Source organism: Pinus tabuliformis, chromosome 3_1 (genome assembly GCF_031772625.1).
Source record: "Pinus tabuliformis cultivar Carrire ecotype Pingquan chromosome 3_1, CPIR1, whole genome shotgun sequence".
Classification (NCBI taxonomy): domain Eukaryota; kingdom Viridiplantae; phylum Streptophyta; class Pinopsida; order Pinales; family Pinaceae; genus Pinus; species Pinus tabuliformis.
Genome location: NC_142301.1, coordinates 134,180,412 through 134,207,643, shown reverse-complemented (window position 1 = coordinate 134,207,643; position 27,232 = coordinate 134,180,412). Strand labels below are relative to the sequence as shown.

General features: G+C 40.0%; 1 protein-coding gene across 1 annotated transcript; it reads right to left on the bottom strand.

Moving 5' to 3' along the window:
* Window positions 1–18,030: 18,030 nt before the first annotated feature.
* LOC149186128 (putative aldo-keto reductase 4) lies at window positions 18,031–21,977 on the bottom strand. Its single transcript, XM_089412559.1, has 5 exons — window positions 21,493–21,977; window positions 20,771–20,968; window positions 19,126–19,298; window positions 18,942–19,044; window positions 18,031–18,446 (listed from the first exon to the last, which is right to left on the bottom strand). The coding sequence occupies exons 1-5, from the start codon at window positions 21,709–21,711 to the stop codon at window positions 18,099–18,101; spliced, it is 1,041 nt and encodes a 346-aa protein (XP_089268685.1). The 5' UTR covers window positions 21,712–21,977; the 3' UTR covers window positions 18,031–18,098.
* Window positions 21,978–27,232: the final 5,255 nt, after the last annotated feature.

Sequence of the window (27,232 nt, the reverse complement as noted above, 5' to 3'; positions counted from 1 at the left end):
TGCAGGTTTATGGTAAACTAGAAACCACTTTGTAGTGTAGGTTTGTGGTAAGCCAGAAACCACTTGTGAGAGTGAAGTAGACAAGGGTTCTTATAGCATGGTTGTAGGTCAAACGACAAAACTTTGAGCATGACTTAGGATAATCCAATAAAACCTAGAACATGGTTATGAGTAATCTGAGAAAACTCGGGTTGATAATGATGGAGGGGGACTTTCAGGTACATGTACAGGTATGCAGATATAATGGTTGATTGAACCATGTACACGAAGAACACCCTAGTAGACTAGTGGTTGCATGGTTTGGGTACCCATGCATTTGGGTGAATGGTTATTCCTTTATATGTATGTCAACATATTTTTTAATCATATTTGTAAACACTAAGTTGGACCACAACTAGAATTCATTGATTGAGATTGAGACAAGTAGTCATTAAGGGAGAGAATTAGAAAATGTAATTCCTACTTGTCTTAGGTATGATGTTTTCTAAGTAAAGTAGTTTGTTCATGTTATTCAGGAGTTGTTTAGATCTAGATGTTTCCTAGATTGGTGTGTAATTGAGATATTCTTTTGACCAAATGATTGTGTGACCAAGATAATCTGCCTACCTTGACAACACTATATGTAATTATATGTAACATTATTTGATTAATAGTGAATATGATTAGTAAATTTATGTAATTTGAAAAAGACATGAAAACCATGATAAAATCATCAATAAGAAATCCACCCTAATGAATATTGGTGGGGATGCCAAACATGGAAGTGGATTTTCAATAATAATAAAAAACAATTTTGTGGTTGATTAATTGAATTGTGGATTCTAATCATATAGATTTCTTGGAAGTCAAAATTGAAAATCTCGAGATTCCCCTCACACACCATAAACAACACTTTATATGAAAAAGTAGAGATGCAAATAAAGATATAACCTTTATAATATTAGGATTTTTATCTTGAAATTGCTTTTGTGAAATTGGATTATATGGTTATTTTATTAGCATATTTAATTGAAAAAATTGCATGTATCACTTACATTATCCTCAAAACATTAGGGCTTATTTTAAACTCAATATTATGTTTGAGAAGAGTTGGTCCCCCATCTTTCATTATATATTGCACGTAAGCATCCTCTTAATGGATGGTTTGGATTTATTTTTTAGAAAGAGGAGGATGCTGAGAAGTTTGCTTCTATCCCTTGGGTGTGTGGTCATGCTTTTTTTTGCCATTAGCATTGGCTTGTGGGCTTTGATCCTATTAAGGAAATCCCTGGACCTAAAATTTTATGGGCAAAGCTCTTGGGGCTCCCTCTGGAGCTTTCGTCAAAGGAAACCATTATAATAATAATGAACAAACTTGCAAGATTTTATTATGTAGATGAGGGTTGAGCTTTTGTCAAAGGAAACCATTATAAAAATAACAAACAAGCTTAGAAAATTTTATTATGTAGATGAGGGTTTTTTGGGGCTCTTGGACAAAAGGGTTGCATGGTTCCTTGTCAAATGGATTACAATGGAGGGTTGCCAGCAACTTTGGATATATACTAGGGACCCTTTTCTATTTGTCAGTAGGTGGACTACTGGGGACCCTTTTCTATCTGTCACCAGGTGGACTACTGGGTCCCCTTTAGGTGCTTGGGTTGCCATGACACAAGTCATTTGATTGTTGAATGTTCTCAATGTTTCGGGGGTGGACATTTTAGGATGGGTAGGGATGTGTTTATATTTGGGTCACTGGATATTTTTAGAAATATTTTATGATGTTTATTTTCTTTTCTAGCTCAATCTAGTAGCACAGAGCATTTTTGTTGAATTTCAAAAATGTAACTACTTTTGTTTTCTTAATGAAAGATAGTTGTTTCTTTTCTCATGAAAAAATATACTATGTTTTAATTTGTTGAATATTTATTTATCATATCCATGGCATCAAGAGCCTGGAAGAGGATAAAATTTGATGCAACACTTAGCATTATTATATGAGTAGAATAAGATATTTACAATGTTATTTTTAGTCATTGTTATTTTGATTGTAAATTCTGGAAATATCTGGGAATCTTGTTACAGGCAAAACAACATGACCTCCACAATTGAATCAATGTTTTATTAAGTGAAATCTTCAAGTACTTATACAATCAAAGATAGTTACCAGTTCATAACTAACTGATTGGTAGTTTTTCTAACCGATGTAAACAAAGAACTAATTTTAAGCTAATATTGTACAATATCTCGTAGGATTAGTTAACATTCCCCCCTTAATCCGAAGGGACAGCTGACCTGTTGAGTAACATTCTGAATTTTTCAAAATCTTCTAGTCCTAGTGCTTTAGTGAATATATCTTCTATCTGTTCTGAATTAGGACAATGTGTCATATGAATAAATTTTGCCTCTACATAATATCGAATCAAGTGATACTTTGTGTTAATGTGCTTGCTTCGACCATGAAACTTTGGATTCTTGGCTAATCGTATTGCAGAAGAATTATTGACAAATAAAGGAGTTGAATCTTTCTGCTTCTCCTGCAAGTCTTCAAGTATTTTGCAAAGCCAAATGATTTCTTTGGTGGCTTGAGCTGCTGCTGCTACTGCTACTGATGATGATGATGGTTAACATCCGCTGAGACCAAACATTGGTCTATCGGACCTAAAGAAACAAATTATTTATTTTGATTTAAGATTTTATTCCTATGCTTAAAAAGCTTGGAGAGAAGCCTTTCGAGCTCACTATAATTTCGACATTGTAAAAGGCTAGGAAGGTCAGTATTGTAACAAATATTGTGAAACTGAGATCTAATGTGGTTGTACGCGGATCAATCTAAGAGGAAGTGGTTTTCATCCTCGATGTTCATATTCTCACATATATGGCAGATTCTTTCCATCCATAGCGTTTTAGGAACTGCCCAACGACCTGTTTCACTATGGAGCTCATGAGAATTCGTTCTAATCTTTGCTATATTAATTTTCTTCTTTGAGCTAGTTAAAATAGAGAGATACTTTTGATCTTCTAGGGTGGGGTTGATAACCTTCTTATAATAACTTAATTTTCTTTTAGCCACTAAATCTTTCTCACACCACATTTTTTCTTTGAACTTAGAAGTAACAATATCTTTAATATTATTTATGTTTTGCAATGAATCATTCTAATTGATCTCCCAAAACATTAATTTGACATTTTTGAAAAATATCATTGATCTAACCATGTTAAGCAAAGTCCTATTCATCTTTTCTGCAACACCGTTTTGTTGTGGATTATATGGAATTGTAGTTTCATGTTTGATGCCACTATCTCTTAAATAATTTTCAAAAGTTTTTGAAGTATATTCACCTCCATTATCAATCCTTAAGATACCAATATTCTGTTGATTTTCATTTGTAACCATAGCATGAAAAGTTTTGAACATATCAAAAACCTGTGACTTTTCCTTCAAAAGATAAACCCAACACATTCTCGAATAGTCATCAATAAAGGTGAGTATATATTTATTTCCATTTGCAGTTGGTACAGGCATAGGTCCACACAAATCGGAATGTATAAGACCTAATTTTTTGGAAGATCTAGAAATAGAATTATGAAATGGTTGTTTATTGTCCCCAAGTTCCAAGCATCGCATGGTGTGAGCTTTCTTGGAATAGTGGGAAGACCTTTAATGCCCTGTTCTTTCATAATTCTAATGTTGTCATAGTTGATATGACCAAATCTAGCATGCCATAATAAACTTGAAGATAAAATATTATCTTGTTGCACTAACAAAGTTGAATTTGTAGCAGACTGTGTAATAGATGAATTACTATTCAATTTCAACAGTGTACCTTCTTCAACACCAGTCATAATTACTGAATTATCACTTTCTCTATGAATTTCAATTATGCCATCAAAAATATGGATTAAATGTCCTTGTTGTCTGATATGAATGAGGGACATTAAGTTCCTCTGAAATTGGGGAATATAAAGAACATCTTTCAATAAATAATCTACTAAATGTGGAATTTTTAATCCAATTGATCCAATTCCTGATGGTTTAACTTTGATCTAACCAGCAAAATAAACAACACCATCAACATTATCACTGAAACTTTCAAAAAGATCTTTTCAGAATGTCATATGACAAGTAGCACCTAAATCTAAAATCCAATTGTCCTCCCATGAAGAAAATGTAGTATTAAAAACATTATCAATATTGAAATTGCAATGAGCAACTATATAATGTTCAAATTCATTTGTTTTATTTTTGTCAGAAGATTATTGCTATGTCTTGTCATTAACTGGTTCTTTCTTGTCATGATTAATCTTCTCCCAAGGAACCCTGCACAGTTTACTATTTTTAGCATTTTTCAGGTCCTGAACTTCCGGAGCCGTTTTGAGGGCCTAAACGACGTTTTTTGGGAAATTTGGGGGCAACATAGATCTTTCTAACGAGCTATTGAAGATCCATGTTGCCCTACCCAAAGTTGTAGTGCTCGGATAGATCTTTCTAACGAGCTATTGCACGCGTCAAACGGAGATCGTATGCCAAAGTTACGACCCCGAGAAATTGATGTACCAATTTACCCAAACGGGGCCCACAATTTGGCGTTTCATCTTCTAGGGTTAGATTTCGGAATGTTAAGGGTTTTCCATTGTTTCTCAACAATAAATAGGCCTTTGCCCCTCATTGTAACACACTTCAGAGGCATGTAGCTGCCACATCTCTTCTCAGAGATAAACCACCATCGCCCTAGCTGGTTTATTTCCATTTCTGGTTGTAAGCATATTTCAGTATTTTCCATTAATGAAATGAAGCATTATTTCCACTGCATCTTTGTGTATATGGTTATCTCTGTATTTTATTGCGTTCCTGTTTAAATCCGGATCAGTGGTATCAGAGCGGTCTGCTTTTTCTCTGTTTTTCTTTGCATGTCCCCAACGAGGTCGGGATATAAGGAGTTAGGGCTTGAACTGGTGGAACCTTTGCAAGACCAGCCTCGCAAATCCCGACAGTCTCCCATGGCGAATGAGAAGAAAGATGAGGGGGCAGGAGATCCTATCAAAATCTTGCTCGAAGAAGCCCTCGAGCGACAAAGGAACGCGATGATGGATAGCTTTGCGCAGATTCTTCAACAACTACCCAGAGGCGATGCATCGGCTTCCAACAGCTACTCTGGAAACGCCACACCCTTCAAGGTAAAAGTTAATTTTGAAATCCCCATCTTCGACGGTCAAATAGACGCAAATGTCGTAGATAAATGGTTAAATCTGCTAGAAAGGTATTTTTCTATTCATGAATTTTCGAGTCGTGAAAAGAATATTTTCGCTCTTCTCAAAGTAGCCCCCCACGTCAAGGACTGGTGGGAAACCTACTGCGAGAAGAAGGATGAAAATACCGGCTCACTATTTTCAGCCGCACCCACCTGGGATTCATTTCGGGATGCCGTCAAGGAACAGTACTACCCTGTCAAAAAGCTATGAGGACAAATACATCAAATGGACCACGCTACGACAGGGAAGGGACCAAGATGGGCCAGAGTTCACAAACATTTTTCATACCCTTTGCACACAGTTGGGTATCAAAGATTCTGAGCTGCATCTGGTACTCAAATACCGCGGCTGCCTACACAGATACATCCAGGAAGAGATGGAGTTCTTGAACATCTCCTCACTCGGCACAACATACCGATACGCTGTCAAAATCGAGCAAAAGTTCAAACAGAAGAAGCGAGACTTTGGATCTGCAAATCCAAAGCCCAAAGGACAAAGCCAAGGCGGGGTGACCCAAGACAACCCGTCGAAGCCGCAAGAGAAGAACAACACCACGAAGCCGAAGAAGGACACAAGAAAGTGGTGTGAGTTCCACAAGAGTCCCACTCATAACACAAGTGAGTGTTGGATCAAGCAGTCATTGGTGGCCGAGTTGAAGGCTTCCGAATCAGATGCATGTTCCGACCGTGAGCCAGAACCCGACAAGGGGAATGTCAAAGGGAAGCAGATCATAGATGCGGATCCCAGCGCCACTGTTGCCACTGCCAAGATCTAGAAAAATGAGCTCAAAAATCTACAGGAGGGGGAGCGTCTTTTCCACTCACAAATGTGGGTGAAGGGTTCGCCGCTGCAATTCATTGTCGACAGTGGCAGCCAAAAGAACCTCGTTTCAGCAGAGGTCGTGAAGCGGTTTAGCCTACCGACTACACCACACCCGCAGCCGTACGATATCGGGTAGCTTCATGAAGGACGAGATCTCAAAGTCCGCCAGCAGTGTCGCCTTCCCTACAGCATCAAGCCCTTCACAGACGAGGTATTGTGTGATGTTACACCTCTAGATGTTTGTGATGTACTATTAGGCCAGCCATACTTGTGGAGGCGACATGCTGTGTATGATTCAAGGCCTTGTTCTGTTATTATTTCTTTGAATAATTCATTATACAGGATACTAGAGGTAGCCCCACCTACTGCCACCTCTTTGATCACTACTAAGAAAGACAGCAAGGTCATCTCCCAGACCAGGAAATTCATCTGTCTAGTTCACTCCCAAAGTAAGGGGAAGATCGTTGCTACATCCATGACCCCTGCAAAGGGTTCCTCCACGCAGCAGTAGCAGCAAAGGGATACGGTCATGACAGAACACAGGAACAACTTCTCCTCACCCACAGGGGTACCACACAAGTTTCAGGTGAGCAACAAAGTTTGGTTACATCTGTAGAGAGAAAGCCTTACCAGAACCCATCACAATCTCAGACCACTCCGACATGGTCCTTACAGCAGTACCAAGGCTGTGGGGAACAATGCTTTGGAGCACATCATTCCTCTATTCCTTCGCCTGCACCAAGTGTTCAATATGGACAATCGTCGACCATGCTTCCCACCATTACTGGACACATCAAAGATTGCAGGACAAGTTCAACAGATGGAGGAACTCAACGCAATGGGGACCATTGCTTCCTAAGGGGGGAGGAATGATCTAGGTGGATGTTGGTGGCCACCCACCTATCCCATTTGGACCCCCACAACTATCTCTTTCAGTGTTTTCAGTTTCCTAAATTGTAGCACAGTTTACTATTTTTAGCAGTTTTTCGTGTCCTAAACTTCCGGAGCCATTTTGAGGCCTTAAACGACGTTTTTTGGGAAATCTGGGGGAAACATGGGTCGTGCTTGGATAGATCTTTCTAACGAGCTATTGTACGCATCAAACGGAAATCATATGCCAAAGTTACAACTCTGGGAAATTGATGTACCAATTTACCCAAACGAGGCACACAATTTGGCGTTTCATCTTCTAGGGTTAGATTCCGGAATTTTAAGGGTTTTCCATTGTTTCTCAACAATAAATAGGCCTTCGAGCCTCATTGTAACACAGTTCAGAGGCATATAGCTACCACATTTCTTCTCAGAGATAAGCCACCATCACCCTAGCTGATTTATTTCCATTTCTGGTTGTAAGCATATTTCAGTATTTTCCATTAATGAAATGAAGCATTATTTCCGCTGCATCTTTGTTTATATGGTTATCTCTGTATTTTATTGCGTTCCTGTTTAAATCTGGATTAGTGGTATTAGAGCGGTCTGCTTTTTCTCTGTTTTTCTTTGCATGTCCCCAACGTGGTCGGGATATAAGGAGTTAGGGCTTGAACTGGTCGAACCTTGGCAAGACCAGCCTCGCAAATCCCGATGGCCTCCCATGGCGGATGAGAAGAAAGACGAGGGGGCAGGAGATCCTATCAAAATCTTGCTCGAAGAAGCCCTCGAGCGACAAAGGAACGCGATGATGGATAGCTTTGCGCAAATTCTTCAGCGGCTACCCAGAGGCGACGCATCGGCTTCCAACAGCTACTCTGGAAACGCCACACCCTTCAAGGTACAAGTTAATTTTGAAATCCCCATCTTCAAGGGTCAAATAGACACAGATGTCGTAGATAAATGGTTAAATCTGCTAGAAGGGTATTTTTCTGTTCATGAATTTTCGAGTCGGGAAAAGATCGTTTTCGCTCTTCTCAAAGCAGGCCCCCACGTCAAGGACTAGTGGGAAACCTACTGCGAGCAGAAGGATGAAAATACCGGCTCACTATTTTCAGCTGCACCCACCTGGGATTCATTTCGGGATGCCGTCAAGGAGCAGTACTACCCTATCAAAAGCTATGAGGAGAAATACATCAAATGGACCACGCTGTGACAGGGAAGGGACCAAGATGTGCCGAAGTTCACAAACATTTTTCATACCCTTCGCACACAGTTGGGTATCAAAGATTCTGAGCTGCATCTGGTACTCAAATACCACAGCTTCCTACACAAATACATTCAGGAAGAGATGGAGTTCTTGAACATCTCCTCACTCGGCACAACATACCGATACGCTGTCAAAAGCGAGCAAAAGTTCAAACAGAAGAAGCGATACTCTGGATCTGCAAATCCAAAGCCCAAAGGACAAAGCCAAGGCAGGGTGACCCAAGACAACCCATCGAAGCCGCAAGAGAAGAACAACACCACGAAGCCGAAGAAGGACACAGGAAAGTGGTGTGAGTTCCACAAGAGTCCCACTCATAACACAAGTGAGTGTCGGACCAAGCAGTCGTTGGTGGCCGAGTTGAAGGCTTTCGAATCAGATGCATGTTCCGACCCTGAGCGAGAACCCGACAAGGGGAATGGCAAAGGGAAGCAGATCATTGATGCAGATCCCAGCGCCACTGTTGCCACTGCCAAGATCTAGAAAAATGAGCTCAAAAATCTAGAGGAAAGGAAGTGTATTTTCCACACACAGATGTGGGTGAAGGGTTTGCCGCTGCAATTCATTGTCGACAATGGCAGCCAAAAGAACCTCGTTTCAGTAGAGGTCGTGAAGCGGTTGGGCCTACCGACTACACCACACCCGCAGCCGTACAGTATCGGGTGGCTTCATGAAGGACAAGATCTCAAAGTCTGCCAGCAGTGTCGCCTTCCCTACAGCATCAAGCCCTTCACAGACGAGGTATTGTGTGATGTTACACCTCTGGATGTTTGTGATGTACTATTAGGCCAGCCATACTTGTGGAGGCGACATGCTGTGTATGAGTCAAGGCCTCATGCTGTCATTATTTCTTTGAATAATTCATTATACAGGATACCAGAGTTAGCCCCACCTATTGCCACCTCTTTGATCACTACTAAGAAAGGTAGCAAGGTCATCTCCCAGACCAGGAAATTCATCTGTCTGGTTCACTCCCAAAGTAATGGGAAAATCTACATCCATGACCCCTGCAAAGGGTTCCTCCACGCAGCAGTAGCAGCAAAGGGATACGGTCATGACAGAACACGGGAACAACTTCTCCTCACCCACAGGGGTACCACACAAGTTTCAGGTGGGCGACAAAGTTTGGTTACATCTGCAGAGAGAATGCCTTACCAGAACCCATCAGAAGCTCAGACCACTCCGACATGGTCCTTACAGCAGTACCAAGGCTGTGGGGAACAATGCTTTGGAGCACATCATTCCTCCATTCCTTCACCTGCACCAAGTGTTCAATATGGACCATCGTCGACCATGCTTCCCACCATTACTGGACACATCACAGAATGCAAGACAAGTTCAGCAAATGGAGGAACTCAACACAATGGGGACCATTGCTTCCTAAGGGGGGAGGAATGATCCAAGTGGATGTTGGTGGCCACCCACCTATCTATTTGGACCCCAACAACTGTCTCTTTCAATCCTTTCAGTTTCCTAAATTATAGCACAGTTTATTATTTTTAGCAGTTTTTCGGGTCCTGAACTTCCAGAGCCGTTTTGAGGCCCTAAACGATGTTTTTTGGGAAATCTGGTTGCAACATGGGTCCATCGACCCATGTTTCCCTACCCAAAGTTGTAGTGCTTGGATAGATCTTTCTAACGAGCTATTGTATGCGTCAAACGAAGATCGTATGCCAAAGTTACGACCCCGGGAAATTGATGTACCAATTTACCCAAACAGGGCCCACAATTTGGCGTTTCATCTTCTAGGGTTAGATTTCGGAATGTTAAGGGTTTTCCATTGTTTCTCAACAATAAATAGGCCTTCGAGCGTCATTGTAACACAGTTCAGAGGCATGTAGCCGCTACATCTCTTCTCAGAGATAAGCCACCATCTCCCTAGCTAGTTTATTTCCATTTCTGGTTGTAAGCATATTTCAGTATTTTCCATTAATGAAATGAAGCATTATTTCCGCTGCATCTTTGTGTATATGGTTATCTCTGTATTTTATTGCGTTCCTGTTTAAATTCGGATCAGTGGTATCAAAGCGGTCTGCTTTTTCTCTGTTTTTCTTTGCATGTCCCCAACGAGGTCGGGATATAAGGAGTTAGGGCTTGAATTGGTCGAACCTTTGCAAGACCAGCCTTGCAAATCCCGATGGCCTCCCATGGCGGATGAGAAGAAAGACGAGGGGGCAGGAGATCCTATCAAAATCTTGCTCGAAGAAACCCTCAAGCGACAAAGGAACGTGATGATGGATAGCTTTGTGCAGATTCTTCAGCGGCTACCCAGAGGTGACGCATCGGCTTCCAACAGCTACTCTGTGTTAGGATATTCCGACACATAGGATATAGTTAAGTTCAACTTGGTCTAGTGTAGAGTTAGGTATAGAGTTAGGTAAAGTGTGTTTCTTTACCGTTGTACATTTTGTAACTTACAATCCGACGGTCACGATATGTAGTGATCCGACGGTTCATTCTCTCCTCGGTATTACCAACACTTGATCCGTGGCTTGACACCCGATTGGTCCATGAGTTCTATTTAAAGCGCATGGAGGGTCATTGTTCGGGTAATCCGTGCATGAGAGAAGCTTATGTAAATTTTCATTCTTTGATTAATAAATTGCCTGTAGTAGCCACGTTGGCGCAGGCCGTGGACTGTTTCCCTCTTTGAGGGTTTTAGCCACGTCAAAAATATTGGTGTATTGATCTGTGATCTGGTTGTGAGCGGTGTCCTTTTGGTGTTCTTTCTGAGGAACTTACCCTGTAAATTCCTACATGGTATCAGAGCAGATGGGAAAGTTGATAAACATAAAGCTCGTCTTGTTGCTAAGGGATTTTCACAGGTTGAAGGCATTGACTACACTGAAACCTTCTCCCCTGTTGCCAAAATGAACTCTATCCGCCTTGTTCTTTCCCTTGCTGCCTCTTTAAAATGGGAAGTCCATCAGATGGATGTTAAATCTGCCTTCTTGCATGGGGACTTGCAGGAAGAAATCTATATGGAACAACCCATTGGCTTCATAAAAACAGACTCCAGCCTTGTTTGTCGACTTAAGAAATCCCTTTATGGCCTCAAGCAAGCTCCTCGGGCTTGGTATGCCAAAATGGATAGCTTTCTTTTAGAATCTGGCTTTTCTAGGTGTTATTCTGACAATACTGTCTACACCAAGAAAGTGGGCAACTCTCTTATCATCCTTGTTCTTTATGTTGATGATCTTATTCTTACTGGTAGTGATCCCAACCTTATAAACCATGTGAAGTCCAGCCTTAAAAATAAATTTGAAATGACAGACTTAGGACACTTACACTATTTTCTCGGTCTTCAAGTCTTGCAATCCAAGGACGGTATTTTCCTTTCCCAGTCCAAGTATGCTTGTGATATTCTTCGTCATTTTCACATGGAAGACTGTAAGCCAGCCCCTTCTCCCTTTCAGTCTGGAGTCAAAATTTCAGTCTCTTGTACTTCTCCTGAAGTTGATGCTACCTTATACCGTCAACTTGTAGGAAAACTCTTGTATTTAACCCATACTCGTCCTGACCTTTCCTTTGTTGTTGGCCTTGTTGCTCGTTTTATGCAAAACCCCCGTGAAAGTCATTGGAAAGCAGCTAAAAGAATACTTCGTTATGTTCGAGGTACAGTACAGTTTGGGATTCATTACAGTGCCAAAGCAGCTCCTCTATTAGTTGGTTTCACTGATTCTGATTGGGCTGGTGACCCTGATGATCGGAAGTCTACTGCCGGTTATGTCTTCACCCTTGGTTCAGGACCTATTACATGGGCTTGTAAGAAACAGGCTGCCATTTCTCTTTCGTCAGAAGAAGCAGAGTATCGTGGTGCCGTGGAAACTAGTAAGGAAGCCTTGTGGCTTCGTCAGATCCTATCAGAGTTTGGCTTTGAGCAGCAGCATCCAACCACACTTTGGTGTGATAATCAAAGTGCCATTCAGCTATGCAAAGATCCAGTCCAGCATCAGCGCAGCAAACACATTGAACTACACATGCACTTCATCAGAAAGCTCATTCATGACCATGTTCTTGAAGTGCAATATTGTCCAACAGATGATCAGGTTGCATACATCTTCACAAAGGCTCTCACAGAGGTGAAGTTCACTAAACTTCGATATATGCTTGGAGTTCAGGAAGTTGTCACTAAGGGGGGATAGGCTCTAGTGCCTCCTTCCTTCTCCTATTGTGTCATATTTGTAAATCCTTCAATCCTATCCCAAGTTGTTCTTAAGGGGGATGTTAGGATATTCCGACACATAGGATATAGTTAAGTTCAACTTGGTCTAGTGTAGAGTTAGGTATAGAGTTAGGTAAAGTGTGTTTCTTTACCGTTGTACATTTTGTAACTTACAATCTGACGGTCACGATATGTAGTGATCCGGCGGTTCATTCTCTCCTCGGTATTACCGACACTTGATCCGTGGCTTGACACCCGATTGGTCCATGAGTTCTATTTAAAGCGCATGGAGGGTCATTGTTCGGGTAATCCGTGCATGAGAGAAGCTTATGTAAATTTTCATTCTTTGATTAATAAATTGCCTGTAGTAGCCACGTTGGCGCAGGCCGTGGACTGTTTCCCTCTTTGAGGGTTTTAACCACGTCAAAAATACTAGTGTATTGATCTGTGATCTGGTTGTGAGAGGTGTCCTTTTGGTGTTCTTTCTGAGGAACTTACCCTGTAAATTCCTACACTCTGGAAGCGCCACACCCTTCAAGGTACAAGTTAATTTTGAAATCCCCATCTTTGAGGGTCGAATAGACGCAGATGCTGTAGATAAATCGTTAAACCTGCTAGAAGGGTATTTTTCTGTTCATGAATTTTCGAGTCGGAAAATATTGTTTTCGCTCTTCTCAAAGCAGCCCCCCATGTCAAGGACTAGTGGGAAACCTACTGCGAGCAGAAGGATGAAAATACTGGCTCACTATTTTCAGCTGCACCCACCTGGGATTCATTTCGGGATGCCGTCAAGGAGCAGTACTACCCTGTCAAAAGCTATGAGGACAAATACATCAAATGGACCACGCTGCGACAGGGAAGGGACCAAGATGTGCCGAATTTCACAAACATTTTTCATACCCTTCGCACACAGTTGGGTATCAAAGATTCTGAGCTGCATCTGGTACTCAAATACCGTGGTTGCCTACACAGATACATCCAAGAAGAGATGGAGTTCTTGAACATCTCCTCACTCGGCACAGCATATCGATACGCTGTCAAAATCAAGCAAAAGTTCAAACAGAAGAAGCGAGACTTTGGATCTGAAAATCCAAAGCCCAAAGGACAAAGCCAAGGCGGGGTGACCCAAGACAACCCGTCGAAGCCGCAAGAAAAGAACAACACCACGAAGCCAAAGAAGGACACAGGAAAGTGGTGTGAGTTCCACAAGAGTCCCACTCATAACACAAGTGAGTGTCGGACCAAGTAGTCGTTGGTGGCCGAGTTGAAGGCTTCTGAATCAGATGCATGTTCCTACCCTGAGCTAGAACCCGACAAGGGTAATGGAAAAGGGAAGCAGATCATTGATGCGGATCCCAGCGCCATTGTTTCCACTGCCAAGATCCAGAAAAATGAGCTCGAAAATCTAGAGGAAGGGGAGCGTCTTTTCCACTCACAGATGTGGGTGAAGGGTTCGCCGCTACAATTCATTGTCGACAGTGGCAGCCAAAAGAACCTCGTTTCAGCAGAGGTCATGAAGCGGTTGGGCCTACCAACTACACCACACCCGCAGTCGTACAGTATCGGGTAGCTTCATGAAGGACGAGATCGCTAGTAGTGTCGCCTTCCCTACAGCATCAAGCCCTTCATAGACGAGGTATTGTGTGATGTTACACCTCTAGATGTTTGTGATGTACTATTAGGCCAGCCATACTTGTGGAGGCGACATGCTGTGTATGAGTCAAGGCCTCATGCTATCATTATTTCTTTGAATAATTCATTATACAGGATACCAGAGGTAGCCCCACCTACTGCCACCTCTTTGATCACTACTAAGAAAGGCAGCAAGCTCATCTCCCAGACCAGGAAATTCATCTGTCTGGTTCACTCCCAAAGTAAGGGGAAGATCGTTGCTACATCCATGACCCCTGCAAAGGGTTCCTCCACGCAGCAGCAGCAGCAAAGGGATATGGTCATGACAGAACACAGGAACAACTTCTCCTCACCCACAGGGGTACCACACAAGTTTCAGGTGGGCGACAAAGTGTGGTTACATCTGTAGAGAGAACGCCTTACCAGAACCCATCAGAAGCTCAGACCACTCCGACATGGTCCTTTCAGCAGTACCAATGCTGTGGGGAACAATTATTTGGAAACAAATATATAAAGAAGACTAAGCTGATATCTCACGACACAAAAACTTCATAGAAAAGAAGAAAAATGGAAACCCATGATAACAAGAGCCCCCGAGATGACTGGGACGTGAACACACCAACGATTCAAATACATTAGCTCAATTTTTCAGCTTGATCAGAGTTCGTTAGTGTGTAAAATTCTTAAAAATGGAACTTAAATAGGAACCGGCCTAAACTGGGTGTGGGCTTGATGAATTGTGGGAGAATTGAAATGGGAAGGTGGATGAAATTCATTACCATGCAATGAAGAAGATCTTGCTTTTCTGACAGTTCTCGTAGATGACAAAATCGAAGTCATAGACAGCGTATCGGCAATCGTTCTCGGGGAGGGCAGCAGTGAAATCATCGTAACTCTCGGCAGGTCCTCCGGTCTTTTCAACGACCACTTGTTTAGTTTTCTCGTCGATTTTGAACACCAGGTAGCGATGGATCTTCTTCCTCTTCAGCTCCAGGAAAGCGTGCTTGCAGTCATCTGCAACGCCCATTCCAGAAGAAGCGCTCGACTGGATGGATGAATGCCATTCAATGCCCCACAAAATTCAACTCAACCGATTAATTGATTGAATATTTTTTTATCAGTTTCCACTAAAAGAAAAGAAAATCAAAGAAGTTAGTTATTGTTTACCATTGGGTCACACTCTGCTTTCCATTCCACATTAGTACTCTGTTCTGGATGCTGCTGCAAACAAGACAGAAAAGAAACAAGAATCCTAATTCCAATAGCCCGCCATTAACTATCAAGAAAAAGCTATGAACCCTTAAGTGGGCTTCAGATCGTCAAACATGGACGCCCATGACCAAATCCCGCCACTATTAACAGGCGAAACTCGATCATTATTCTGAGGAGCACAGCCGCGAAAATCCTCTGGCTCGGCTTTCAATCTCAAGGGACTTTTCTTCTTCTTGGCATCCCCGCGCCCAAAAACCACCGCCTCCCCATTCTTGAGAGCCAGAGTAGGCGGTAACCCGCCCAAGCGCCTACAGCTGCGATTTCCTCTGCAAAATACCTTCGAAGCTGAGACATACAGAGTCGGCTCCGAAGGCGGTGGCGGGCGGAGAAAACCACGAACAAATCTCCGAACGCGGCGCTTCGTTTTCTTTAAAGAAGACACAAGCCTCTAGACATACGGAGTCGATTTCCCCGCTCGCACTTGGCTAACTTCAAAATCTCCAGCCTGTGCTTTGCGATTCCAATCCCCATGCTCTGCAAGAATTCATAGTTGAAAGATGCAATATCCTCCATTTCCAGCTCGTTTTGGGCAAACAAGAGGCCATACTCGTAGACCAGACAAGGTTCCAGGTCCGATTCCGAGAGCCAGCAGAACCAGGGTAAATGACTCTGATCGCTCAAAACAAAGAAACAGTGCCCCGCATGCCACAGTTATGGCGATTAACAATATAGCCCGCTTTCCATGCCGATGATGGTGATGCTCATAATGACAATGTTGGAAAGTGGTGTTGAGAGGCATGCCACAGAGCAAAGGATTGAAAACAAACGAAGAAGCATTGAAGCGTGTTGCGAGGGTTGCAACAGAAATCACGACAGATGCCCGCCGAATATGGAATGAAGACGCATTGAAGCGTGCGGTTGCAACAGAAATCACAACAGATGCCCACCGAATATGGATGCCAGGTGTCAACCTGAGAATGAAAAGGACGACGAAATTCTGTTTCAAAGGAAGGCCTATCGGCCTAATTAGAAATGTTAAACGACAGAGGTAAAAATATTTTACAACAAATGTCGAACGTTAATTTTTTTTAGGATAAATGACAGGTGTGTGGGGACAACACACAACATATGATAATCCAATCAACAGTAACGTAGCGACACAAACATGCTGATGATTAACGAGGTTTGGTGATTCCGTAATCGGTTGCAACAAAACAACCAATGCATAAATCGACGACCCTCATTCATTGCGGGGGCACACAGGTGGGTTTCGAAAACCCCCTGCAATGGTTCCATAAACCTCCAACAGATGGTCACTGTAAGGACCTCCGGTTGCGAGTGCGACAGGCGCCGGGCAAAGGCATGCACGAGGGCACGAATGGGCGCGCGGGCGTGCGGACGGGCACGCGGGTGCCGGCTAAATGTCGGATGCGACGATACCGTGAACAGTTTTGCGACACTTGAGAAAAGTGCGTGGAGCAATGAACCTTTATACTACGACTTGGAGGAGGCTGCATTGGGGCATGGCCGACTTGAGAATAAGTGGTTTAAGGGCGCATTGTGAGTATTTTGGGGGTCGGCCAAGGAGCTGCCACCCCACATGTAAACCAATGTAAAAAGCATATAAATGACATGCATTGGAGTCATTTTGAAACAACAACTTCGCACTTGAAGATACGCACAAGGTGAAGAGGTAAAGAGTGCGCAGATTTAAGGGGTAATGCGCATACCTCATGCGCAGGTCTTAAAGGAGCACTTGAGAGGTCTTTTGAAGCCGGTTGTGGATTGGGAAAGATGTGCCCGGGTGAATTCTAAGGTGCGATTCTTGGTGTAAGACTTGGCAAGGATTTTGGTGGCTCGGGTGAGCACCGTCCTTTGTGCAAGAGATGCACAAGATGTTGTAAAGGCAGGTTTGCCTCTCTTTGTAAAATTGGTTAAGTGTGAGACTTGGTTCGGCCAAGACACACTTGTTTATTGTAAACTGATATTCTTAATAAATTGTCGGGCAGACTCACATTACGGGGAGTTTCCCCTCCCCTTTATACTTGTTGCAATTGTTGATGTTCTTGTTATAATTGCATGATGATAATGAATGAGTATGGGCTTCATTAAGTGTAACGGATAAATGCATGTTTACTTGGTTGCGAAACACAAGCTAAGTAATGTTAATGTGAAAGTAGGCGTAGTCCACGAATGTTAGTATTGGTGAAAAGAAAGCGTTCGGTGGTGCCGCACCTTGCTACAAGCGGTTGGAAGACTACCGCAGGTGTAGGGGCATGACAGTCACGGTCCTACGCCCCAATTCCGCCAGCCGCACCAACTGTGCGTCCACCTCACACGTACACAGCATAAACTCGTCCGGTCACACATTCAGTGGAGTTCAAACCAACAATGGATCATTATTCAGGGGCTTCACTTTGCAGCTCCACAATTGAATTAGTGTTTTATTAAGCGAAATCTTCAAATGCTTATACAATCAGAGATAGTTACCAGATCACAACTAACATCTTTATGTCAATTGTTGATTCTCCGAATATTCGGGAATCGGGAATCGGATGGACATGGGCGCGGTCAATTTTTTGACCGAGCCCTTGTCGATTCCCAAATATTTGGGGAATCAGCGATGGACTTAACCTCAGGGGATTTGCTAACCGTTGCAAACAAAAACTAATTTTAAGCTAATATTGTACAATATCCAGTAGGATTAGTTAACAAATCTGAGATATAGAAATAAAGTTAAATGTTTGATCTTGTTGTTGTTCATCAGATTCTGAGATATTATCCAATCTGCAATGAGATAAGTTCAACAATTACTCTTAATAGAAAGAGAGAAATTAAAATAAAAAAGTTGTGTCTTACACGTTAATAGTTTTATTTGCTGACAAAAAATGATGTTAAAAATCATCATATGGCATCCTTCCATGAAGAAAGAGGTGGTGTTTCTGAGTTCATCCATGTAAGATCTTTGTGCTCATCATTGTATCGATTTCCAAAGAAACCATAAGTTGATAACACATTTTCTATTTCCTTCCTGTCTTCCGGTGTGATCTTAACAAAAAGAGCACCAACATTTTCTTCCAAGTTCTTCACTTTGGTAGTTCCAGGAATTGGTATAACATCATTTCCTTGATGGTGAATCCAAGCAAGTGAAAGTTGGCCCGGGGAGCATTCCTTCCTCGCAGCGATCTCACATATTTTTTCAAATGTCACTTTGTTCTTTTTAAGATTTTCTGCTGTAAACCTTGGATTTGACTGTAAAACGAAACACCGATGGATTGTAAAATTATATATTTGCAGAAGGAATATATATATATATATATTTGATTAACAACTAGATGCAATTAATTGACAGCTTAATGCAGTTTTATCAATGCATTAATAGAAACTTTAGAGAAAGGATATTAACAAATTGATTTTTTATTATTAAAAAAATGTTTAAAAGAATTAAGTTATAAAAGTAGGTTAGCTAAATAACCCATAACATTAAAATCAATTACTTAATAGAATTAAATTATAACTGAAGTTAGCTAAATGCCCCCGTAGCATTGAGATCAATTAATTAAAATAACTCAAAAGTATCACTTGAGTTATAATAAAATTTAACTGCATATAATTTCAATTTGTGATGCAGATCCAAATTAATTTCATAAAAAGGGTACACAGAAGAAAACTTGTGGATTAATCATACCACAACGAACTAAAACTGATCCTAAAATGTGCATAAAGAGAGAGATGGATCGAAAATACCTTTCTGGCATCATTATTTGTTAAATTTTCAACTAATTTTGATCCAGAGGTAAAGAAACCCCTGCCTAGAGGGCTGTACGCTACAATTCCAATTCCAAGTTCTCTGAAATCAAAATTTAATATATTAGGTAACAATTCATGGTACAAATCCATTGACAGTATGACAAATCCTAACTGATCAAACCTGCAAGTGGGAATAATTTCTTCCTCTGCATCCCTGGTCCACAAAGACCACTCTATCTCAACTGCTGTTATAGGATGAACAGCATGAGCTCTTCGAATTGTTGATGCAGAAGCTTCGGAAAGTCCAATGTATTTTATCTTCCCTTCCTCCACTAATTTCTTCAACTCTCCCATCTGTAATAGATGCGTAAACAAAGCATGACATCAAACTATAGATAATTGTCTGAAATAGTAAACTAAATGTGCAATCAAGCAAGAAATGCTGGTGACATGTAAATGATAAATTTTATATCTGGTGTTGATTCAAGCTTTCAATTTTACAAGTTGGGTATGATAAAGAAAAGTAAAAGATGGTGGCAATATTTTCTTTGGTGAAGTTTTATTAAGAATGTTGAAGTGATAAATTTAATAGGGGTAATTATAAATTTTGGAATATTTTGAAAATTTGGTACACATGAAAAGTTAATTTCATCCATGTGAGTCAGATTTATAGAATATTATAGAATTTACAATAGTCATCAAATAATAAATTGTAAATGTGATGTTGATTTAAGTTCGTGTTTTCAATTTTACAACGTGATATGAGAGACAAAAGCGGAAGAAAAAGTAGAACATGGTGGCAACTGTTAGCGAGGAGAAGTTCATTTTTTTCTAGCGAGATTGATTATGGAATATTCTGGAAATCTCATGAATAGGAGTGAACAGATTATGGAATATTCTAGAAATATGATGGATAAGAGTCAACATTGTTTTGACTTCAACCTCTCTTTTATTCATTAAAATTGATTTAAAATTTTAAAATTTTAATAATTCATTAGATTTAACTATTTTTTTTTTTAAACAAGAACAGCCCAATGACTAAGCGAGAGTAGAGAGATTCTACTCTTTGAACCTAAATCAATATAAGCTACAACATGCTTTAATCATAAACCACTAACTATTCAATTTAACCAAATTATTAGTAAAATTCAATTCAATTTATTATAGAATGTGTTTATTATCTGTGACAATAATATAGAGCCAAAAGCTCTTTTAAGTGGCCTCTTTGTTCTACTGCCTACCAGATCACTACTCTCATCTGAGTCTATTACCTAATTAACCATACTTGAAAAAAAAAATATGTAACCATGCCACCGATTGTATCGATAAGGCCTCATGTGCATCAATCTATAGCATTTTTCCCTCTGGGAAACCCAACTACTTATCCTAAAGACTTAGGGTAAAGAATAGTTGAGAACCTTAAATTTGACTATTGAATAGGAAACAAAGAGATTATATGGACTGGAATATCAAAGCTAATTAATAAGAAAAATATTAAAGCTGATTTAATAGGAGTTTTTCTTTATTAATGTCTATAAAAATAATTAAGAAAAAACAACCAAAACCGTACAAGTATCTTTCTTATATTGGCCAATTCTTTTGGAATTGAAATTTTTTAAATTAAATTGTTTTTCTAGAATTCAAACTGGAACTTGATAAGTATACCCACTACCAATAAATTTCCAAGATCACAAACATTTTTTAAATTAAGTTGTTTTTTATGGAATTCGAACTGGAACTTGATAAGTAAACCCACTGCAAATAAAATTCCAAGATCACAAACATAAACCAGTAACTAAACCAAGACTGATTGCAACCATACATACCGTAACTTCAATTGGGACTTTAGTGTCAATACGATGTTGATAATAAAGATCGATGTAATCCACGTCAAGGCTCTTCAAGCTTCCTTCGCAGGCGGAACGAACATATGCGGGATCTCCTCGAATCTCTAGTTTTCCATCGACAGAAGTGACTCCAAACTTCGTGGCTAATTGGACTCTCTGCCTAATTCCTTTAATCGCCTGCAATTAACAAATCGTTAATGGTGATTGTGTCATGAATGAAATTTGAATGTCAAATTCCAAGATTAAAATTTCCAAATTCAAATCTCCCAATAAAGTCAACTATGTAAAACATGAAATTCCAAGCTCAAACATGAAATTTCAAGTTCAAAGCCTCATGATTAAGTTAATCAAAGCCTCATCATTAAGTTGCGCAGATTTTAGGCCGTAGTTTAATTTGTGTAAAATTTGAGATTGGTATCACAACTATGAATTATAAACTCTCCATTATCTAAATATTTAAAAAAAATTTCCAGCTTACCAAATCTATATATACAATCAAAAATCCATTTCAATCTACAAAAATCAAAATTTAAACAAAAATATTTTGGCCAAATTCCAACCACAAACTTCAATTACACAAAAACCCATCACAATTCCATGATTACACAAAACCCATCACGATTCCATGGAAGATGGAATTGGCTAAACCATTGATAATAGCAATTACAATGAAAAAAATACACCAATATGAGGAGTCTCACCTTACCAACGTAGATTTCGTTGTTGACGTAAACGTCCGAAGTGTCAAGGAAAGTAACTCCCTTGGAGATGACGGCATGGCGGATTAGAGATATGAGCTCTTCCTCCGGCTTAGGAGGGCCATACGCCATAGACATCCCCATGCACCCCAAACCTTGGGCTGACACTTCAAAACCTTGACACCCCAAAAACAGTCTGCCAACTGAAGGTAATTCCGCCATTGCTTTCTCTCTGCAAAGCACCCAATCAATCACTACACTATTCCTTCTTGTTCGCCCTTCGCTGTTGACAGTTCATAAATATATAGAGAAAGATGTATGAATGTATCTGCCCTGCTACTTCAATGCGGTGAGAATGTTTCCTGACTAGTATTCAACCAAAAATGGCTATTAAAAAATGAATGTTAAACTATGGCCCTGAGAATTAAACAATGGTAGATGAAAAATTAAAAAAGAGTGTTATATTAAGGCCGCTGAAAACTTAAAAAATAATATTCAACTTTGGCTGCTGAATATATATATATATATATATATGCCCCGCCATTCCAGTAGCGTGAGAGAGAGTGAGAGTGATGCAACTGTAATGAAAAAATTGAAAATGGCTATCCGACTGAAGCGGCTGAAATTTTTAAAAACTATTTAGAAATAGTATCCAACTATGTCGGCTGAACAATTAAAAATATTAAGAAATAGCATTCAACTATGTCGGCTGAATATATATATATATATACACAAAAGATGCTATTTCAACTGAGTCAACGTGCAGGTTGGAAATTGTAATTACTTGACATCAAGCTAGTTAGAATTAGAGAATCAGTTATCTGGGTTAATTAGGTTAGAAATTGTAATTATTTGATATGAAGTTAGTTAGAATTAGGGAATTAGTTATTTGAGTTAATTATAATTAGTATTGTTTAACTATATATACTTTGCTATTGAAAATTTGTTGTGACTGTAAATTTAAGTGGTAAATATTACTTGACATGAAAGTAGTTAAAATTAGATAATCAATTGACTGAATTAATTATAATTAGTATTGTTAAACTATATATACTTCGCTATTAAAAAAAATTGTGACCCTAAATTTGGGTGATAAATATTATTTTCTAACAAAAGTTGGGCCGTATTTTACTTTTTATATATTAAAGTGGATGGATAGCTGCATCACAGCATAGTTCCTCTCTTTTGGTAGTTATTGGTTTTTTTTTTCGAGAGAAAAAACCAGATAGATTATATTAAGAGAATATAATGAAACACATATACATAATCAGATATTCATGCCTGAATGAATCTCAGCATAGTAAATACTCGGATAACAATAACAATAAACCAATAACTACTCAACTCAGCTGGTAGTTATTGGTTTATTGTTATTGTTATCCGAGTATTTACTACGCTTCTTTTCACACTCTTCAATTTTTTACGTTCAGATTGGGATGCAAAAATGTCCAAATGATCCGAAGTGGGACTAACGGATCTAGTCATAACAACGGCTACATACTCACCACTCAATCAAGAGGCAAAAAAACTTTCATGCAACATACATTTTTGAATTTGATTTTCCCAATCAATGAGAGATGAAGGCTATCATTTGTGTAATTGGTTGGCCATGATCTCGATTTATCATGAACATGATCCCACACAAGGATGAATAGGGTTAAAAAGAAGAAAAGCACAAGTTGTATGAGTTATAAATCATCATTACAAGTTTCCACCTTGAATCTAGTAAGTGTTTAGTCATGAACATGATCTGATACAAGGATGAATAGGGTTAAAAAGAAGAAAGGCACAAGTTGTATTAGTTATAAATCACTATTACAAGCCTACAAGCCTTCACCTTGAATCTAATAAGTGTTTCAAGTGATCAGTTCCCACATAATCCTACCCCTTAAAAGTTAAACCTTGGGCATGCTACATTAGAATCGCCAAACTAAGCATGTTAAACTAAGATTTACATCAATATTAGAGTCAATGTTTTCTTCACATGGTTTACATGGCTTTTCCCAAGCAATATGGCACGTGGCCAACGGCATACATCTAATAATTGACAATGCACATCGAGTGCAAAATAGGGGCTATTAACAGTTGAAAATTAATGTAGAAAGTTTGTTTCACGATTGTTTGTATGTCCTAGATTAGAGTTAGTTCATATTTTTTAGGAACTGGTTTTTATCTCCCTAAATTAAATGTAAACTTATATATTTCTGATTTAATGAATAATGAGATAGAGTGTACTGCTTGGGCAATCTCCAAGTGTAGCTTGCTCACCTGTGAGCTACTAGTTTTCAGTGTGTAAGTTTCATTCCAATTTTGTCTTTCCATTTTTTAACTTGGCATTAGAGCACAAAGAATTGGGTTTGTGGTGAGTGTGCCTTGGTGGTTGATAGCCCATGTGGCTGAGAGTGTGTAACCATTGGTGGCTGATTCAATTGATTCTGTGACAAAGCATTAAAATATTGAGGAAGCCTGATCAGCGTTGGTTTTAGGGGTCAAACTCATGTTGATCAGCATTGGCTCTACACTATGAAATAATGCTGATCAACGTTGGTTTTAGGGGTCAAACCCGCGCTGATCAGTGCGAACTGTAGTACAATGAAAGGGAACTGTTGTTTTTACCTATTGGAGGCGGCCTGAGATCAGAAGTGGTTTAGTTGGTGGTCTTGTACAACATTTTTCTTAAGGTCATCTGTCTAGAGTTGGATCCATAGCACCCAGATCTGGCGCTGTTGGAGGATCTAGAGTTAGATCTGCAGATTGACTATTGGAGGATCTAAAGTTCAATCCATAGATCGACTGTTGGAGGATCTAGAGTTCGATCTATAGATCGACTGTTGGAGGATCTGGTGTTGGATCCGTAGATCAGGTGTTGGATTACTAGATCTATAGATTGGACCAGTGGATCTGTTAATGGAGTCGTGGTTTTGTCACAATGAATAATCACATTACAGAGACGTACATGAATGAGAGAAATAAGCTCGATGGGACAAATTATGCCAACTGGAAGTTCAAGTTACATACATTGCTCAATGGTTCCAGTGCGTGGACAATTGCAAATGGAGAAGAAGTAAAGCCAACTATTGCAGATGGTGCCACAACCACATCGGTTTAGGATTGGGAGAAGAGGGAAAATAAAGCGAAGGTGTTGTTGAAGATGTCGTTAAAAGATAGTATAATCCCTCACATCCAAGAATGCAAAACTGCTAATGACATTTGGGTGATGCTCAAGAATTTGTATGAAACCAAAAATACAAATCGCTCGTTGTTTTTGAAGAGCAAGATTCTCTCCATCATAATGGACAAGAATGAATCTGTTGTTGTGTTCATCTCACAGATCAAAGAACTAAGAGAAAAGTTGAGCGAAATAGGGGAGAAAGTGTCCAACATAGATCTTGTCACAATTATATTAAATGGTATGGTAGGGGATTATGAAATGTTCATTACAGGGCTTGCGGCGAGGGAGAAAGCTCCCACCTTTGAAGAGTTGACAGGGATTCTAATGCAGGAAGAAGAGAGGCGTATGAATTTGAAGCCTTAGAATGCAGATCTGGCATTGATAGCGAAGAAAAAGTTCTTCAAAGGGAAACCAGGAGGAGGACAGAAAAGTGGTGGTCTATCCCAGGAAAATCCATTTCAAGGTATTTCATCCGCTAGAAATGATTCAAGAATTAAGTGTTTTTACTGTGGCAGAACTGGTCATATTGCTTGAGACTGTTATAGAAAGAAGACTGATGAAACCAGACATAGAAACAGATGGCATACAGGTCATTTTGCTGGCAAAGATCAGAGTCATGATCTTAAATTATTTGTGTTTGATGCTGCTCTTTCTGCTGAGACCGATGATACTGAAACTTGGTTTGTGGATTCTGGAGCATCCACTCATATGACAAGTAATAAACACTGGTATGAAAATTTCAAGGAAACCAACAATGGTGTGAACATCTACCTAGGAGATGACAGAGCATATCAAATTAGAGGGTATAGAGATACTCTTATAATATTGCATAATGGTAATATCAGGCACATCCAAAATGTAATGTATGTACCTGGTATTAAAAATAATTTGATCTTGTCTCCATGATTGCAAATCAAAATTTAGAGGTAGAATCTTTTAAAACTTACTGTGTTATAAAGGATTTGTTGGATCATCAAAAGTCGGTCGCATCAGGAGTACGAGTTGGGGGCCTTTATAAGTTGAATGTTACAAGTGTGTCACATCAAGATTTAACTTCAACGACTATGATAATATAGAATCTTTGGAATCAAAGGTTTGGTCACATCAACCTTCATGACTTATTGCTACTACATAAACAAGGTATGGATGATGCACTTCCTATTTTAAAGAATGAACATATTGATTGTGAAGGTTGTGCACTTGCGAAAATGCACAAGGATGAATTTCCCTCTAGTTTAAATAGGAGAAAGAAATATATACTCGAACTTGTGCATGTTGGCTTATTGGGGCTTGACCCAAGTTCAGAGTTGATTTAGCCAAACAAATACTGGTACTATTGGCCCTTTCAGCAACAGTCCATGGAGCGCGGACTGAGGTCTCACCCAAAGTAGTATGGGAGGGTGCTAGAACCAAGTTTCCGCACCCTGGAGATGTCTGATGAGTTCAAGTGGTCTGCGGTTCGACCCTGCGCGCAAGTCGCTATGTGCACTTTCCCTTACCTCGCAGCCTGATATACTGCCTTCGCGCAGCCCTACCGAGGGGCTGAACGTCGTGCTATGCGTTATTACCCAAGACCTCAATGGTATTTCAATGTTATTTAATTAACTTTGCCTACTCGAGTGCTTTAAGTTATACTTAACAACATAAACCATTCATGCAGATGCGCACAGTAAATAAACAGTATATTTGCAAATTATATCAAACATGCATTAACCCAAGAACAGATACACAGAATTATGATAAAACTTCTCTTTATTAATTCCTTCCTCGGTTACAGACTCAACTTCGCCCTGTGCACTTAGCTGCAGGGGTCCGCATACTCAACTGTGGACTACTAGGCCTCTGCGCACTCAGTTGTAGAGCCTTCTCCTACTCTACGACCCTAAGACACACTTCACTTCGTTACTTAGACTCTTCCTTCTCTATCCTTTACACTTAGAGCCTCGCTCTATTTATACAATCCCATGGTCCGTGGACCATGGATAGGTCTATCCAGCCGACATTACATTACAAAACTAGGGCGGATAACCCTGTGACTCTATCATACTTTGTGCCCCGTGCCTGCAATTTGCGGAGCTTTACAACAAAATTCAGTCAAAACTTGGGCTTTGAGCACCAAAACATGTCTTGGGGGGATTCTGTAGGTTTTAACCCCTTACAGAAATTACCTGCAAATGAATTCTAAAACATAGAAAATAAACAATGTGAGAGCATAACACATAAAACACATATACACAGAGACTTTCCCCTGGATCCCAAAACTGGGACTACACAATTAGCGCAACGAAGGGGGGCTCCGCCCCCCATCTAATCCCCCAGTTAACTACGTGGGCTAGTCGTGGAAAGAATATAACACAACCTAACATTCTCCCACTTGTTGTTTTCTTTCCACAGGGGGCCACAAGAGAGCTTAGTCATTTTCCCAGCCCTAAAACACACATTGTCTCTCTACACCAAGAGAACTTCTCAGAGCTCACAGATTTTGTCTATGCATCTGCAGTATTCTTCAAAGTGTCCACCTTTACCAACAACACCTTTTTGTCTTCTATCATATCCCTCACAAAGTGATAC

Coding starts and splice junctions, on each gene's coding strand:
- LOC149186128 (XM_089412559.1), bottom strand. CDS start 21,711: ATGGCGGAATTACCTTCAGTTGGCAGACTGTTTTTGGGGTGTCAAGGT. Junction 20,969..21,492: donor ACGAAATCTACGTTGGTAAG/GTGAGACTCCTC, acceptor TGTTAATTGCAG/GCGATTAAAGGAATTAGGCA. Junction 19,045..19,125: donor GAAATTATTCCCACTTGCAG/GTTTGATCAGTT, acceptor TTTTGATTTCAG/AGAACTTGGAATTGGAATTG.